Consider the following 15905-nt stretch of genomic DNA (forward strand, 5'->3'; position numbering starts at 1 on the left):
GCCAGATCACCTCAAGCTGCTCATTGTAACAATTCCTGTTTTCTGCTATAAAGTGTGTTTGTATTTCTTACTACACAGCTGGAAGTCTCCTTTTTTACAAATAGAAAAGGTTGAGAGCTCCCAGCCTTGCTTAGTGCTAGCATCCTCCCTGGCCTGCTGCACCGGGCCAGCCTTCACCACGTGGATGCTCTGGAGAAGGGCATTAGTCCTGCTCCTCTTTTATTTAGTAGCATAGCCCCTCCTGATCTCATCCTGTGCCAAATGCACTTGGGAGTGACTCTGTGTGGTGAGGGGGCAAGTGAGGTGTGTAGGGACATTGCCTCTTCTTCCTCACTGTCTCCCTACGTCTGACCTGAATACATTGGCCTTCTCTGACTTAGGTGTCTGGTCCTTCTTTCAAACTCATTTTTTCTGTAGGATGAACAATGCATTAATGGTTCAGGAAAACACTAGAAGCATTTCAGGGAAATTACTTAGATATCTGGATTCTTCTTGGAAGTGAGCAAGCCACTTTGTGAGGCTTACCCATTTATTGCAGACACTGCTTGCAAAAACTATAGAAAACTGTGGGGAGAAAAAAAAAAAAAAAAAAAAAAAAAAGCCAACAGCTATAAAAGCAAAGGCCAGAGTACTGCCAGACAAGCAAGAGGGAAAAAATATGAGTATCAGCCAATTACAGACTCAGCTGGAGAACTGAAATGGCCATAATATAAATGTTGCTCATTTTGCATTCATTTGTTCCAAATCTTTGCCCCTGAACATTTAACAGAGAGCAGAGAGGGTCTGTGGCTTATTGGTGATGAAAGCTTCTGTCTTCTGTGCGAGGCATAGAAGATGAGAAAGAAAGTGACTGTATTCAAAAGAGAAGTTGGTGCTTTCTTCACAGGTCTGAAGATTGTAGATAAATAAGATTGCTTTGTGAGCCTTTAGTTCAAGGAGGGTAGGCTTGTTAACTGTGCAAGTTCCCTGGTAACAAAGCTAATGGCAGGAGGGGACCTCTGGAAAGCAACCTGTAAATCACACGGGCAAAATGTGTGATCAGAAACAAGGCCATCTGAACTAGCCATTGCTTGACTGAGTATGTGAAGCAGGACTCACTAAAATACAAAACCCAATTTAAACTTAATTGCTTCTGGTTCAGAATCAGACTCGGTTTTGTGGGTTGAGTCCTATCAGGACTACAAACACTCATGTATTTAAGAAAATATTTGTTTAAGCATCACCTAATTGATTAAAAACAGACACCCTGGGCATCTTCGCTTTGCCAGTATCCAGGGTTTCAACCAAGGAAACTGAGGCTGGAGGATCCTGGTGTTGTAAATCATATTTGGTGGTGGGTTAGAAGAGAGAGATGTGCTCTGCATTACCATCCTCCTGCTTTCTGGGGAGGTTGCTTGGTCCTGGACTGAAAGTGCCCAGATGCAGACCAGCAGGGATTCATACAGAGGGCCTACAGGTGGTATCTTCAGCTGACTGCAGGTAAGAAAGGTGGCCGGCCTCCATTTCACCCCCCTACGCCCTCAGAGATGCTCCTGGGCAGAGGTAGGGTAAGAGCCTGCAGAGGTGATGAAGAGAGGACCTTCCTCCTTGGGAAGCTTTGCAGCCTGTCAGTGAGGAGAGGAGGCCAGGTGGCGAAGGTGAGGAGACAAAGTGGAGGAAGGCTGACAGGAGGGGTTGGCCAACAGCCATCATGAGATTGCAAGTCCGCAGGAGTAGCTACTTTTATAAAAGACACTAAAATGAAATGCTCAGCCCTCCACCTCAGTTCTCCATCCTGCCCCTCTGAGCTTGCACAAGGAGATTTCCTTGGCTCCTGGGCGGCTCCACCAGCAGCCTACATTTTGCTGTCATCAGGATATCAGGAGAGAGGATTTTAAGAGTTTCCTTTTAACAAACTAAAACAGCACCTCTGTGCACCCAGAGGCTGATGCAGGGTTGCTCTTTCACTGGGACATTGCCCTGCAAATCATAAACCACAGCCTGAAGTGAAGACCTGCAAGAAGAGCTTGACCATCTCCTGCAGGCTGTTGAGGTGGTAGGCTGAGTCCAGGCCCCATTTTTCTTCTTGTCTCTATGCATTATCAGAAGCAGTACTGATAGCTGCACCTTATTTCATGAACGAGACAGGGACTTTGCTTTGTTTTCTCCTGCCTGATCTGCCCACAGGTGCCTTGACCACCTCAGCAGAGCGACCCTTGCCACTCATGCAGCCTTCTCACATCCATCTTCTGGCCTTCCCTCCAGAGGTCCCTGGCCATGCTCACTTGCTCCCTGTAGTCTCATTTCCCCAATTCCCTGCCACAGGCTACTAGTCTGCCAAAAAACGTCAGGCCAAATGAAGAAAGGTAAGCTTGAGAGGCGAGGCTGGCCTCGGCTGCTCCTGGGGGTCCCATTCTCACAAGGGTTTCCAGGTTCTTCTGGCTCATTAAGCAAACCTGAGCAAGCAGGGGCAGGCAGCACTGCCCTACCTGCTGTCACCAGGGTGCTATTCTTCAAAGGAACCCCTCCTCAAGGACAGCACTGTCACTGCCATGGACTGAACTTGAAAAAAAAAAAAAATCAGGCTGTAAGATGACACTGGGAAACATTTTTTAATTTTCTTTTGCTCTTAGTAACAAGGAAAGGCACAGACACCATCAATGCTTTTTGTCTGGGTTTTGAAGAAGCCAGTGTTCTTCCTTACCTATTCCTTACCCCTCCGTTAAGACACCCAGACGTGAGAGGGAGACAAGGGCAGGGTGCAGCCCCAGCCCCTGCTGCTGCTGTGCCCTGTTCCCCAGCACAGCAGCAGTGAAAATGCCCAGTGCAGCTCGGCAGGTTCTGTAAGAAGAGTAAAAAGGTGTTTTCATGTTTGAACTCCACTTGATTTGGATCTGTTGGCAAATTATTTAATAAAGCACCATGTGATTGCCCTTGCAGCATAACCTGCAGCACATCCAGCAGCTGGAGAGATGCAGATAAAAGGGGTGAAGCTAGCTGCAAAGAGAAATGCCATTTCCCAGAGATGCAAGTAGCCAGGCAGCAGCATGCCAGCCACATCCAGGCTGGCTGGTGCGAAGCAGGTGAGAAGCACACAGAGAAATTAACAAATGTATTCTGCTCTTACCTGTGTGCATCCCCTGACACCTCATAAGACAGGTGGCCAGAACTGGAGGGCTGCAAATGTGGGACTCATGTGTGTATGCATTCCACATTTCCACTAGACCCACGAACCTTTGCACTCCTTGCTTTATCCGTCGTGACCATCCAATCTGTTTGAAATGAGTCAACAGGTTCAAAAGTCTTGGGGAGTGAATGAGTTTGTACGCTCTCTTACTCTGCGGGAAGGTAGACTAAAAAAAAATGCACACCACCTCTTTTCCATGTGTGTGTGACTCAGGCACAGAATGATGGCACTGAAGGAAATCTTGCCCGTCTCACCCTCACCAGCAATGCTGGCTGAGACAATGGCTCTGGGGCAAGGTAGACAGAGTCTGTGCAGTGACAGATGCTGGTGTGTGCTGCTTTGGATGCTGCTACTACTTTTAGTTTTATCAAAGAGAGTTACATTTCTGCTGTGCTGCAGGGAGAAAATGATCTACAGCTACCAGCTCTAACAGGAGATTGCAGCTCATTAGAAATACATGTTTTTACAGCCCAGAACAAAAGCACATTCATTTCTCCTTGTGTCTGCTTATAGGCTCTGCTGTAGCCCTGCTCTGCGTAGGGAGGAAGTACTCAAAATATCTCTTTTCAGTACCTAATGTTGGGTCTAAAGAAGTTGAGTCAGACCCAACTTTTAGAAATGGGATATAGTTCTGAATGAGGACACCCAGCCAACTGATGTACTGAGCTGTGAAACCAGGTGAGGTGAATCCCATTCTTGGTTCCCACGGCTAGGACAGATATGCATGTTGTTTCTTCAATGACTGGTTCAGGAAAACGGGTCTTTCTGCTCAGATCGTGCTGACTGGACAGTCTCAAGGTTTTTGTGTAGCAATTCTGTGGTCAAAATGGGCAGGAGAGTTCTTCAGATAAGCAGTTTCCTCTCACTTGTTCCCAAGGCAATTGGCAAGGAAAGAGGGAAGCCCTGCAAGGTGCCATAAAGGACTTCTTGCCACAGCTGGACATTATCCTGATCTTTCTTCAAGCAGTGGCGAGATGGGTGTTCTCCATACAGTGTCATTAGGCAGCCACATCCAGACATGCAGTCAGTAATTGTTCAATGCCTTTATTAGCAAAAATTCCTGCTGCCTGCTTCACTAAACACCTTTCATGTGCTAAGCTGTGCTGCTTTGGTATTCATGATTAAGAGAAGTGTAATGCCTCATGTCCCTGCATGCACTTCTGCGCCTTGCTTTGGCTAAAGGCATGTCCTGTATCCTCCTTCCCGATGCATCAACCCAGTGGCAGTCCAGGAATGGGTTTGCATTAGACCTGGTGTAAACCAAGTTAAAATGATCATCCTCTGGAATTACCGACATAAAATTTAATGTGATATTTTTACCTTCAGCCCTCGCAGTTACTGGAGTGCAGGTTAAAAGCTGCATTTATTACAGGCATTTATTTTTATTAAGAACAGATCTTTGCAGTCCATCAAAAGTCCTCAGTTTAGTAGGAAACGCACGGTGGCTGCCTCCACTCCCAGCTGCATTTGCCAGCATGGTGAGCTGTGTTGCCAGTCTTACAGCCTGTATACCAAAACACGAGGCAGGGCAAGCACGTTGCAAAGTGTGGGCTGCTAGAAACACCCTGCTGTGCATGCACAGCTGCTTGGGGTCCTCTGGAGACAGGACTCCCAGGGTGGGACAAGGCAGCACCCTTCCTGCAGCACTCACCATCCCCTGTACCCTCCTGCCTGGAACCTGGTGGGGCGATATGGAAGGCAGGGATGGAAATAAAATCGCCAGACCATATGGCTTGAGAGGACAAGAAAAGGTCACTCTGTGTTTAGCCCTACATTAAGGGAAGAGAAGCCATAAATGTAAAACACTTTCCAGCTGTTATTTTTAATCAAAGTATAGAGTGATAGACCCAGGTCAGACTGAGGCTTCACCACGCTGAAGGCTGTCCAAAGCTAGTTCCTTAGGAAAAGTACAAGGACAGGGCAAAGAGCTACAGATTTTAATCCCCATATACTATCCCCAGCTGTTCATGCCACAGCAATTTCCTGAACTGGGGAGGTGTCTTCGTCAGCAGCCTGCAATTTTTGCCTCCTTGAATTGGCCCTTAATTTGCATCAGGTTCTCTGAACCTGCTCGGAGGCCACCAAGCTTTCCAGGAGCTTTTTCCAGGACTTTGAGCAAGGGAGAGGAAAGTTTCTAATCATTAAAAAAAAGGGCAGTGTGGCTGATGAAACCCACAGGGGCTTCGCTGCCAGTGAAGCTGGGGGTGAAATGCTGGCCTCAGGGTATCCAAAAGCGGTGCCTCCGTCTCTCCGGCAGACTCACAGTTTGTATGTTTTTCCAGCCTGGCCAAGAGCTTTCTCCTGGCTGTAAAAGGAGGTCATGCTGTCTCCCCCCACCATGACATAGAGGTGAATTTTACTTATTCTGCTCTCTCTCCCTGCTGCTGGGGAGCACTCTTGTCTTCCAGGGTCTGCAGCAGAGTAGCACAGCAAATGTCACCCAAGATGTCCTCATACTTCCCTTAGCATAAAAGAAATGAGAACCAAGTCATGGCTGGGTTTATAATTAAGTGCAGTTAACAACAGCTTCTGTACTGCAGGTGACTTTTGGTTCTGCTGTACCAGTTCAAACACATTTCACCAAGATTATGTGCGCACAGTCCAGTTGGTTCTTGTGTGCCAGAACATGTGGCTAGGAGCTTAAGAGGTTTTTCCAATGCACAGTGCCACAAATCTCTAGAGCAGAGGATAGGGGATGAAAAAATAGTGACTGCTAATATCTAGTGTGTTTCCTGACTGCCACACATTGAATGTGGCCGATGGGTCATAGCCTGCCAGTAGCATGGGAACTCCTCCCCAGGCGGGGGCAAGCTGGGCTGGGCTGGCCCTCCTGATCTCTGCCAGGCTGTGAAATCCAGCATAATCCTCACTTTTCCCCTCCCTGCACGACTCCCTGCCCACAGCTGGCCTCAATGTAACAGCCAGGGGACATCGTGTTTTGGGAGGTGGGAGAGAGACAGAGGGTATCACTCAGAAAGCGCTGCAGGGAGGAAGATGCACGCAGCTGTAGACAGAAGGAAAGTGGTGATGCTCGGGATAGAGACAGCCTTTCCATTTGCCTCCTGCTGTGGTGAGCTTGATGCTTTTAACCCTGAAACTGCAGTCTGCACGGTCACACCGGGCTTTTATTTGGTAAAAATCAGAGCCTCCGTTTAGCCCATTCCTGATCTGACTGAGTGTACCTCAGAGACGCAACAGTGTCCCTGGGCAGTTAAAAATTAAATTTAAAAAATAATGAATTAAAATTAAATAAATAAATAAAGTGCTGCAGGTTTGTCACACAGTGCTTTCTCCGATCGGATGTTAGACATCCAGTGTTTGCATGAGAGTTTCAGACAGCTGATGTTAAAGAGCAGAAAATTTATATTCAGACTGTTACTCCTGTCATATGTAATGACAGGAGTCTGATCTGAGCAGATGCCCCTAATGCTATTGTAAAAATCTGTTTGTAGTATATTGCAAATAAATGCATTTACTGGGGTTGGGAGCCCTCTATTTTTTTTCCTCCAACAAAAGCCACTGTAAACTACTGACTGGGTAAGACCAAATGAGTGAATCATTTCTTAGTGAATCATGCTTTCAAAGTTGTGACCAGGCAAACCATATCTACCTTCGAGGCAGGGAATCCCCTGCTGCAGGCACTTCCCGCCAGACAGAGCCCCTGCCGGGTGGTGACCTTCACACCACACGGGAGCACAACCCCATTTCTGCTGCCCGCAATGACAGCTCTGCTCAATCTAGTCACGCTGGCTTCTGAAATTATCAGATTTGATTTTGCAGTTTGTAGGTGTTGTAAAAATCCCTGCTTGTCTGTAGTGATAAACAAACCTCTGCTTGCCTTCTTTTTTAAGCTTCAGGGATGCTCTTGGACCACACCTTCAGGCTGTCCTCTGTAAGCGAGAGGGCCAGAAGTCGGTTCTGTAAAAGTGTAAAGCAGGGAGTCTTCCTTTATCGCTGGCCTGAGGGAGCATGAAATTGAAAATGTCAGTTGTTGCAAGGTTTATCATAAAAGCATGAGAACTGCTCATGTGCTTCTGTCTAGCAATGTGTGCCGGCTGGGGCTGGGCTAGTATTCTGTCCACGCTCAGGAAAGCAGATGCCTGCACAAACGAACATTTGAAAACCTATTTCTGCAGGGTTTTTTTTTATTGACCTTTGTTAGCATGCGACCCCTGCCAGAAGCTGTGAAGAATGCTGTGTATTCCCTTGATACTCCGTGTAAGGTTGTGTATTTGTTTTCTTTATTAAAACTTGGACAGAGGGAAATGGGCCAGATTCCACTCCATTACCCCTGCTCAACTTCATCAGCTGCATGGAGCTGTGATGAAATAACAGCTTTCGATGGAGTACATCCAAAAGCCCACTGCTAGCATGCACAGCAACAGATGCCGTAACATTGCAGAGAGGAATGGTTTGGCAGTCCTCCTGTTGGGTGGCTACCTTGGGCCACCAGCCGTGTGGTCCCCCCACGAGGCTCTGCCTCCCCGCTTGGGAATGTTGCGCAGGAAACAGTGGGGAGCCTGTTCTGTATGTGGTAGCACCTCCAAGGTCAGGGTCTGCAGGGGCACCAAATCCTAGAAAAGTTCAGGTTGGCAGGGACTGCAGGTCTTCTCCTCCAAATCCCTCTGAAAGCAGGGTGGAAACTGAACTCAGAAAAAGGTCTCTCACTAGTTGAGCTGGCGATGGTAAAATGAGGATGCACCAGAGACACAAAGGTGCTCTCTAAGGGCCATGGGAAAGCTCTCACTGACCCTGATGGGTGCAAGATTGTGCCTTCATCAGCTCATGTGCAGGATGCAGGGTTAGCCTGCCACTGTGGGATTCACAATTATAGAGACCTGTTATAGAGACCTCGCCACTTGAGCTAGCTCCCTGTACCATACTCACGGTCAGAGGAGAGAATGGGGCATGACGTGGGGTTGGTCTCCCTTTGGAGAAGCTGAGCTGAGCGGGGTCAGTGAACCACACACAAGAGAGAAGCCTGCAGCACATCTGTCACTGCTTTGTGATCAACAGTCAATGACAAAATGACAATGCGAGAAAACGCGCGGCTGCTCTGCCTCCAGATGAAAAACCTTGAAAAGAAAAACCTTAAAAAGAAAAATAAGTAAGAAATTATTTTCTCTTTTCTTTCCCACCCCTCCTGGCTGACCTGCAGCTCCTGGGCACATGAGTGCCTCTTCACCACCGCTCGCCAGCCGGGACCCTGGGGCCATGCAGTCCCCCCGCATAGCGGGGAGGAAGCGAGGGCGGCCCCCGCTCCAGCCGTCGCCCATCAAGGTGGCTGTGCACAACCTCTTCTCCGCACCGGCCGGGGCTCTGCCGCTCGTGAAGATCCCAAAGAAGAGAGGGAGGAAGCCCGGGCACAAGGTAGATAAGTGGTTTTCACACTCCTTCTCCACTTTCTGCTGTTTGTTATCGGTTTTGCCCTAGGATTGCAGGTGGAGTGCCGGAACAGAGGCTGTGTTGTGTAAGTGTTGGGTGGAGCAACGCAAGGAAAACAAGAGAAGCAGGTTTCTCTTCCACCTGAGCTGGTGAAAAAAATAGGGGAAATTTTCTTTTAAAAGTTTAAAAATGTTTTAATTTGAGGTGTTTGGAAATAATGTATGGGAGCACCTCGGCTTAGGGGAAGACAGAGCCGTGATGCAGCAGGAGGGAAATTTACTCCAGGGAGTGAAAAAGAGCTGTGTTCGAGCGAGGTGTCCTGCTGCCAGTAAATCGCTGTGTTATTTCCCAGCCTTTTCCGCCACCAGGTATGTGCACAGTGCGTGTTTGCAGTGCACACTCCTGGTTTTCACCAGGAACAACTACAGATGCAAAGCAAGTAGTGCAAATGGTGCATGCAGGGGGCGGCCCCAGCCTCCCTCAGTCGCTGCTGGGTGGCAGAGGAAGGTGATGCTGGCCAAGCAGAGCTGACCCAGCAGCAGGCTTGGTATTTCTCTTTGGGTTACCCCAAAACTGTATAGCAGTAGTCCAAAAGAGAATCACATGTCCAAGCAAAGATGGGGGCAATTGCTCTAGTGTTTTGTAAAATGTAGTGTATGGAAATACTTACCAAGAAACTATTTTTTCACTTCAGTATTAGGTTAGAAACCTGGGATGGAAACATCTGAATTGATTTGCTTTAGTTAGCTGCTGCTACCAGTAATTTAAGCTATTATCAGTTTTGCTGGGTCACTTGTAGGCTCTTTAGATCAAAACCATCCACGTCTGGGATAATAACACTCTGGAGAGGTGGTGAAATTGAGTCCCGGAGATGGTTAAGTGATTTGCCAAATCTCACAGTGACCTTGTATGAGAAGTCTCAGCAGACCCCAGCCTTCGTGTCCCTGAGTGTCCTGCTGCCCCCCATTTCTTTTCCCTGCATTTACAACTGATCTGTAACTCGAAAAAAAATATCTGGGGAGCATGTTCTTTTCCACCCCAAGTGCACACCTCCTCCTGTGTGAAAGTGTTTTCACCAACCAGCACACATCTGTATGCAGGAGAAGCTAAAATTCAGGCTCACATTTGCTGTAACATCGCGCTTTGGACCAGCGTCCAGTCGGCCAGACACCACTGGTGGGATGATGTTATTTCCCCGTGAGTGGCAGCTAGAGGCAAGGCAGGCTTTTATAATTCATGGCTGAGGTTTCTGAAGCTGACACTTGTGATCTGTAACATCCGAGGCATCTGGCCCCGTGTTATTTATTTGCGTTGCAGGATTTGTACACCGAAGCAACGTTTTTCTGAGAGGAGCCTTTGTGCAGGGTGTGCTCGGCCGAAGTGAACCACTCTCCATGAAAAACACTGCCAGAGCACAAGTCAAAGATTGCATTTTTTGATGGGTAACTCGAGCTTGATTTAATTAGCTCGCTAATTGTATGACTTTCAGATACCAGGAGACTTAGACACATTTTAAAAAATGAACCCATGCCCAAATGGCAGACAACCAAATTCTTTATAGCAACCAGATAGCTGAATTATTACAGAGCAGATGGAAAAATACTTCTGAATTTTCAGCAAACTAGGAATTTACAGCCGAGATTTAAATTTATTTTGACTGAGATGTGAATAACAGACATTTTTAATCACATGCTCTTTATAGCTAAATGACCCATTGTCAGTTTTCATTGATATTACAGCAAATATCTGTGTCTTCCTAAACTGACATTTCATCACTCTTCACCACAGAGCAAAGACCTTTTCCCCACTCTCCTGTTTATTTTTTCACAGCTTTGGTTATAAAATTTCATCAGCTGTTTTTCCAAAAAAAATCATTTTGTACCTGATCCTGAGCTATTTGCCATAAAACACTACATTTTCCCTAAACACAGTATTTTTTCTGACTGTCTGAATCTCATCAGGAAGAGGTCCGTGCCGGCAGCCCCGGGATAGCTTGGTGGACGGGCTGAGATTGCTGCCCTGGCTGGAAGCAGGAGGAGCTGGCACCTGGGGCTGCTGCACCTGCCGGAGGGGAGGACGTGCTGCGCTCCCTGCACCCCCAGAGCTGCCTGGTTGTAGGGTGTGAGCGGTGTTAGATGGCATCAGAGAGACAGGCAGTGGAGGAGCTCTGCCCACACGGGCAGTGCCCACAGGAGAAAGATGGAAGTCAAAATTAGTGGTGACAAACAGGCACTCAGGACTGGGACATGATGGGATTAAGACTGCAGAGACCACCTGCAAGCAATTCATCCGTCCTATGATACGGTCTTGAATTTCAAGGTTTCATATGCTCCCCTGAAGGCTACCTGCCTCGCTCACTGCCAAACACTTTGGGGATGTGGGAGGCTCAGTGCACACTCCCCTGCACCAGCTGCTGTGGTGAAGAAAGCTATCGTGTGACACGAAGAAAAGGTGAGAAGGAGGTGCCTCTGCGCTCCTCGCTGGAAGGAGAGAGGCTTGTGGGGACTGGGTGAGCCCCAGCCTTGTCTAGCAGTCAGAAAAGAGGACAACCAGTGCATAGGAACTCAGAGCCAGGAAGATCCGTGGTCTGCGTGGTTTAAGAAAAGTACCAGGACAGGTTGCATCATGGTACGTCTTGTTTCTTTCCCATGTACAGTATTAAACCTGTTGGCAGAGAACCTGTTCAGAGGAAGAAGGAAAAGCTATAGCTGGGAAATACTCTTCCCCCCTCTCACTCTTTTTTTGTGTGGGATGACAGAAATAACCACTGCATTATTCCTGACTGCTCCAGACGGGTGTGCAGGTCATATCAGAAACCCCAGGGCACTCCAGGGTCCTCCCTTCCACAGTGGTTGCATGCTCAGATAAGCATGCAGCAGGTATCAACAGCAGGAAAGCCCATGATCTCTCTACATCTAATGCACCTTGACTTAGAACAGGTTGCCCACGGAAGTGGTGGAGTCACCATCCCTGGGGGTAGTTAAGGCAAAGTTGGACCGGGTGCTTAGGGACATGCTTCAGTGGGTGACATTGGTGGTAGGGTGATGGTTGGACCAGATGATCTTGAAGGTCTTTTCCAACCTTAATGATTCTATGATTCTATGATTTGCTGAAGCAGATGGACTTACATTCTCTCCTAATCCTCTGATCAGCTTCCTCTGGCTTCTTTTCCACGGTAGAAGGTCTGTAAGACAGGGCTCTGGTTGTGTGTCTTGTTTTAGAGCAACTGTCTTTTTTATTTCACATTGTACATATCAAAACTTATGGCATTTGATATTCAAAAGCTGATTCAAATGCCTTTCTGTGAGGACTTCCCATAGCACTCTGGCAGATTTGCTCTGTCTCCTCACTCTCCCTTTTCTATACTTTGCCACTTTTTTCACTTCTGTGTGTCTCTGCTTTCTACTGCCAAGCTCTCAGTCAGCTGGTGGATTGGGTTGGCTTTTTAGAGCGAAGAGACAGTCCAAGAAAAGAAATCTTTAAAGTAAATATCTGGAGATATGCACTTAGTGACACACAGGGACTGCTCTGAATTTTGGTGTCCAGAAGATAGTTAAGCCATGTTTGCTGCTGCACTGTCTCCTGTAATCAGACATTGTTTTATTTTGATTGAATGAAGGCACATTGACTGCTACCCCTAATAAAAATGGCCTTTAATGTATGTATCAAGAGGCTGACTACACAAGCAAACTGCCAAGGGGCTTCCAAGCTCATGAGCTTACACAAGTCTTCCCCTCTGTTTGCTCTTGAACACGAGCCTGCCTGTACCTCCAAGAGCCAAGGACCAGGTGGAGGAGGCTGCCTGATGGATGCTGGAAGCCTCTGCCCCATGGGCAGCACACAGCCAGAGGTGCCCGGGACCTGTTATCTGTGGGGATGTGTGTGTGTGTGTGCATATTGATATATACGCATGTAGAAGTGTATATATACATCTAAAGATTAACACACTTGTAGAAATGTGTCTATGCTATGCATAAAAACACATGCAGATACATATGTTTCTTATGTACATATATATGTGTAGCATAAGGGCTACCCAAAATTTCCCAGTTTTTTCCCATTTTCACCATAGGAAAATGAAAACTTTATTTCCATCCAGGCTTACTGTGCCCGCCTTTCCACAGAGCTGCTCTGAGGGAAATTCTAGTTTGCAGCTACATTGTAAAGCAGCAAGGTTAAGAAGATCTTGACGGAGATCTTTCTCAATCCTTTCTTAATGAATCTCTTGCTGGGAGAAGCCAGTACCTGGGGAATGGTCCAAAATCCCAAAGATTAAATGACAAAAATCTCACTTGGGTGGTACTATGTCCAGTAGTCTTCCCTCTCCATTCCCCTTTCTCTTTTTGCTTACACTGAAGCAGTGATGCTTATTTTACACAGTTGCAACCATAAATCGTGAACAACATAAATCTTTATCCAAAATAACCTCTACTCTCCACCAGAACTTGCTGGAGGTTTGGGTCTGTAGCTAACGGTCTGCCTTAATTCCTACCTAAAATACATGGCAATACTGTGCTGTAAATTCCCTGTTTCACTTCTCCAAGCCAGGCTGCATGTCACGAAGATTACTGTAATGGTGCAGCAGCTTGTATTTACTACTGGGCAGCAGCACACTAAGGACCACAGTCTGAGATTATTTACACGGGTGCCAGCCCAAAGTAGCCTCGTGGTGTCGCTGGATCTACACAGGATTTACACCTCTGTAAGCAAGAGCAGAATTTAGCCCTGAATTATGACGTGGATAAAGACCCCAAGTCTGCCCCGTTCCGAGTCGTGGGGGAATTATTTACACCCACATGAAACGGGCTGTAAAATGCTGTTGCTCTGATTTGTTAGAGTGTTACACCCAATTTGCTCAGGTGTAAATAACTACCCTGTGGGTGGCATCATACTTGCATCCCACAGCTAAAGGCATTGCTGCCTGCTGCAAATCAGCCAGGCTGTGGGCTCCAGCATCCTCCCAGGGGCAGAGCTCCTGGCCCATGGAAGGAGATGCTGTGGCAAACTGCTTATGTTTGGGAGCTCCTAGAGAGTGACACGTGCAGAGCAAAACTGGAATATCTGGTGTACGTTTTTGTTACCCACCTGGTTATTTTTTGCAGCTGAAGTCTCGTGTTCTGATGACTCCCTTAGCAATCTCTCCGCCGAGAAGCACGCCGGAGCCTGATGTTAGCTCAATCCCTCAGGACGCAGCGACCATCCCCAACTCAGCTGCCCCGCAGGCTCTCACAGGTATGCAGGCTCAAGAGCACCATGGCAAAGGGGTGAGCAGGTCCTATGGGCTGGCAGCCAGCCGCTGTGTTTTCCAGAATGAGCAGAGCTCATGAAAATTGGATTTTTCCCTATTAGACTGATGGCCAGTCACACAAAACAGATGTGTCCTGCAGGACTATGTTTTGACAGCTGTGTCAAGTTCAGTACAGACCTTGGACCCATTCATTTTGAAATGTGGACGTCAACATCCCATAAATATTACCAGTTTATTCCCGACACTCATCCCACCAGTTGTGTCGCAATGACAGCATGAACGGCGAGCGTCTGTTACCTCTATGGGAGAAGGAGGGCGGAGGCAGGGTTAGCCAGCACCTAAACCCCAGAGGCCCACAGCAACAGCAGACCTGGTCACTTCTGGTGGTAGTCTTTCTTGTTGTTGTTTTGTTTTTGCTTATTTTAGAATATACCAGCAGAAACATAAGTCAGTGCTTTTAAATTGATGTAAATGAGAAGAAAATCAACAAGACAGTTGATTTACCCTGAGATTTCAGCAGAGAAATGGATTAGCTAACATTAAATTCTAAACTAAACATATAAATCCCATTATTTCTTAGCTGGGATGCACAGAGGAGAAGTTTTCCATCTGCTCTGGTAGCAAAACGATACTAAGCATGGCGACAACGATGATAATAATACATTTTATTCTCATTTGTCCCTTTGCATTCAAAGGCGGCAAAGTGCTTGGCAAATGCTAGCCGAGTGGCATTTCACGTTGTGCTGAGGGATGTGTTTGGTGCCTGAAGGCTACAGGCAGAGCAAGGATGAAGGTGATGGAAGCAGGTCAAGCTAGCTTTTGCAGATTTGGTGGGGTTTGGCAGCAGGAGAGCTTCAATCTGTTGACCCCCTGTGACCCGTGCATGCTAGGTGTGCTGTCCCTTGGTTTGCTCAGTGCTCTGAAGGTGTGAAGTGCCATGTAATGTCAAGTATGAGCACTATTGTGCCCCCACGCACCTAGGATATACTGTCTGAGCCCCTTCTGCTGCTCGGTGAGAGATGTGGTGGCAGAGTGTGCTGTGACAGTCGCACTAGATTTTCATTACGGTGATGCAAACTGTAAATTATTTCCAACTTTACACAGCTGTCATCATGTCCTCCACACCGCTTGATGTTTTTTAGTCACATATCTGATTTCTGTCAGCGGATAATGTTATATTGTCTGAGAGATGACAGCTCCAGCGCACTCAGCCAGCTATTATAATATGTCTCACTTTAGCCTGACTTCAGGCTGTGCCTTGGTAGCCTGTAGTTACCACAACATTATCTCCATGCCTCTGAGACACAGTTAGCCTTGGCCAGGCTTAAATAAGTTCATGTGAGCAAGAGGAGACTGCTGAATTTTTGGCTATTGCAGGCAGGCCTGATGACATCAAATTAAAACTGCCTGCATGCACCTTATATACCATCCTGAGTCCCTCGCAGCCTTGAGTGTGGCACCGTCACCCAGCTGTGGGGTTTGGGCTGCAGGCGATGTGCTGCTTCCCTCAGCAGCACGCAGGGTGCTGGGATGGATGTGGAGGGTCAGGCCATGCCATGGCACTGCAACAGGGCATAGCCCCTCAGAAATCGCCCTCCAGAAACCATGGCTGCATCACCGTCAGCAGCAGCAAGGAACCACAATGTCCTAAAGCTCAGGGCAATGCTTCTCAAAGGATGTCTAAAACACACAGCAAGAAAAATAAAATAAAATAAAAGCATAACAAAACACCTCAGGCTAGAGTTCACCCGTTACTGTAAGGTCACCCTGCTTGCCACCCCCTGGGCATTTGCTCTGGTCACTATCTGCATGCATGGGGTAGCCTGCAAGAGAGCAGAGCCCAGGCACACACAGGGGACGTGTGGGAGCTTCTGCAGTTGTGTGCAGTTTGTTCTCGACCGTGACACTGAGCGAGGGTCCCTGCTCAGCACGCTTTGCTTAGGCAATGGGTGATTAGTGCAGGGAAGCCTGACTGTGCCATCACAAATGGCAACAATTCACAAATGAATGAAAGAGCTCATGAAATTAATGGGAACACATAAAGCTAGCATTTGCTGGGATGCTCTCAGGGCCATTTTGTAATAACCGTGTTGGTGTTTTGTGCCC

General features: G+C 47.5%; 1 protein-coding gene across 1 annotated transcript in view; it reads left to right on the forward strand.

Moving 5' to 3' along the window:
• Positions 1-15905, forward strand: part of SCML4 (Scm polycomb group protein like 4) — a 59013-nt gene that overhangs the window by 11694 nt on the left and 31414 nt on the right. Inside the window, exons 3-4 of the mRNA XM_035322879.1 lie at positions 8325-8536; positions 13654-13783. Coding sequence (XP_035178770.1) covers positions 8325-8536; positions 13654-13783 — 342 coding nt within the window. The remainder of the gene's footprint in view (positions 1-8324; positions 8537-13653; positions 13784-15905) is intronic.

This window comes from Oxyura jamaicensis, chromosome 3 (assembly GCF_011077185.1).
Source record: "Oxyura jamaicensis isolate SHBP4307 breed ruddy duck chromosome 3, BPBGC_Ojam_1.0, whole genome shotgun sequence".
Taxonomy (NCBI): domain Eukaryota; kingdom Metazoa; phylum Chordata; class Aves; order Anseriformes; family Anatidae; genus Oxyura; species Oxyura jamaicensis.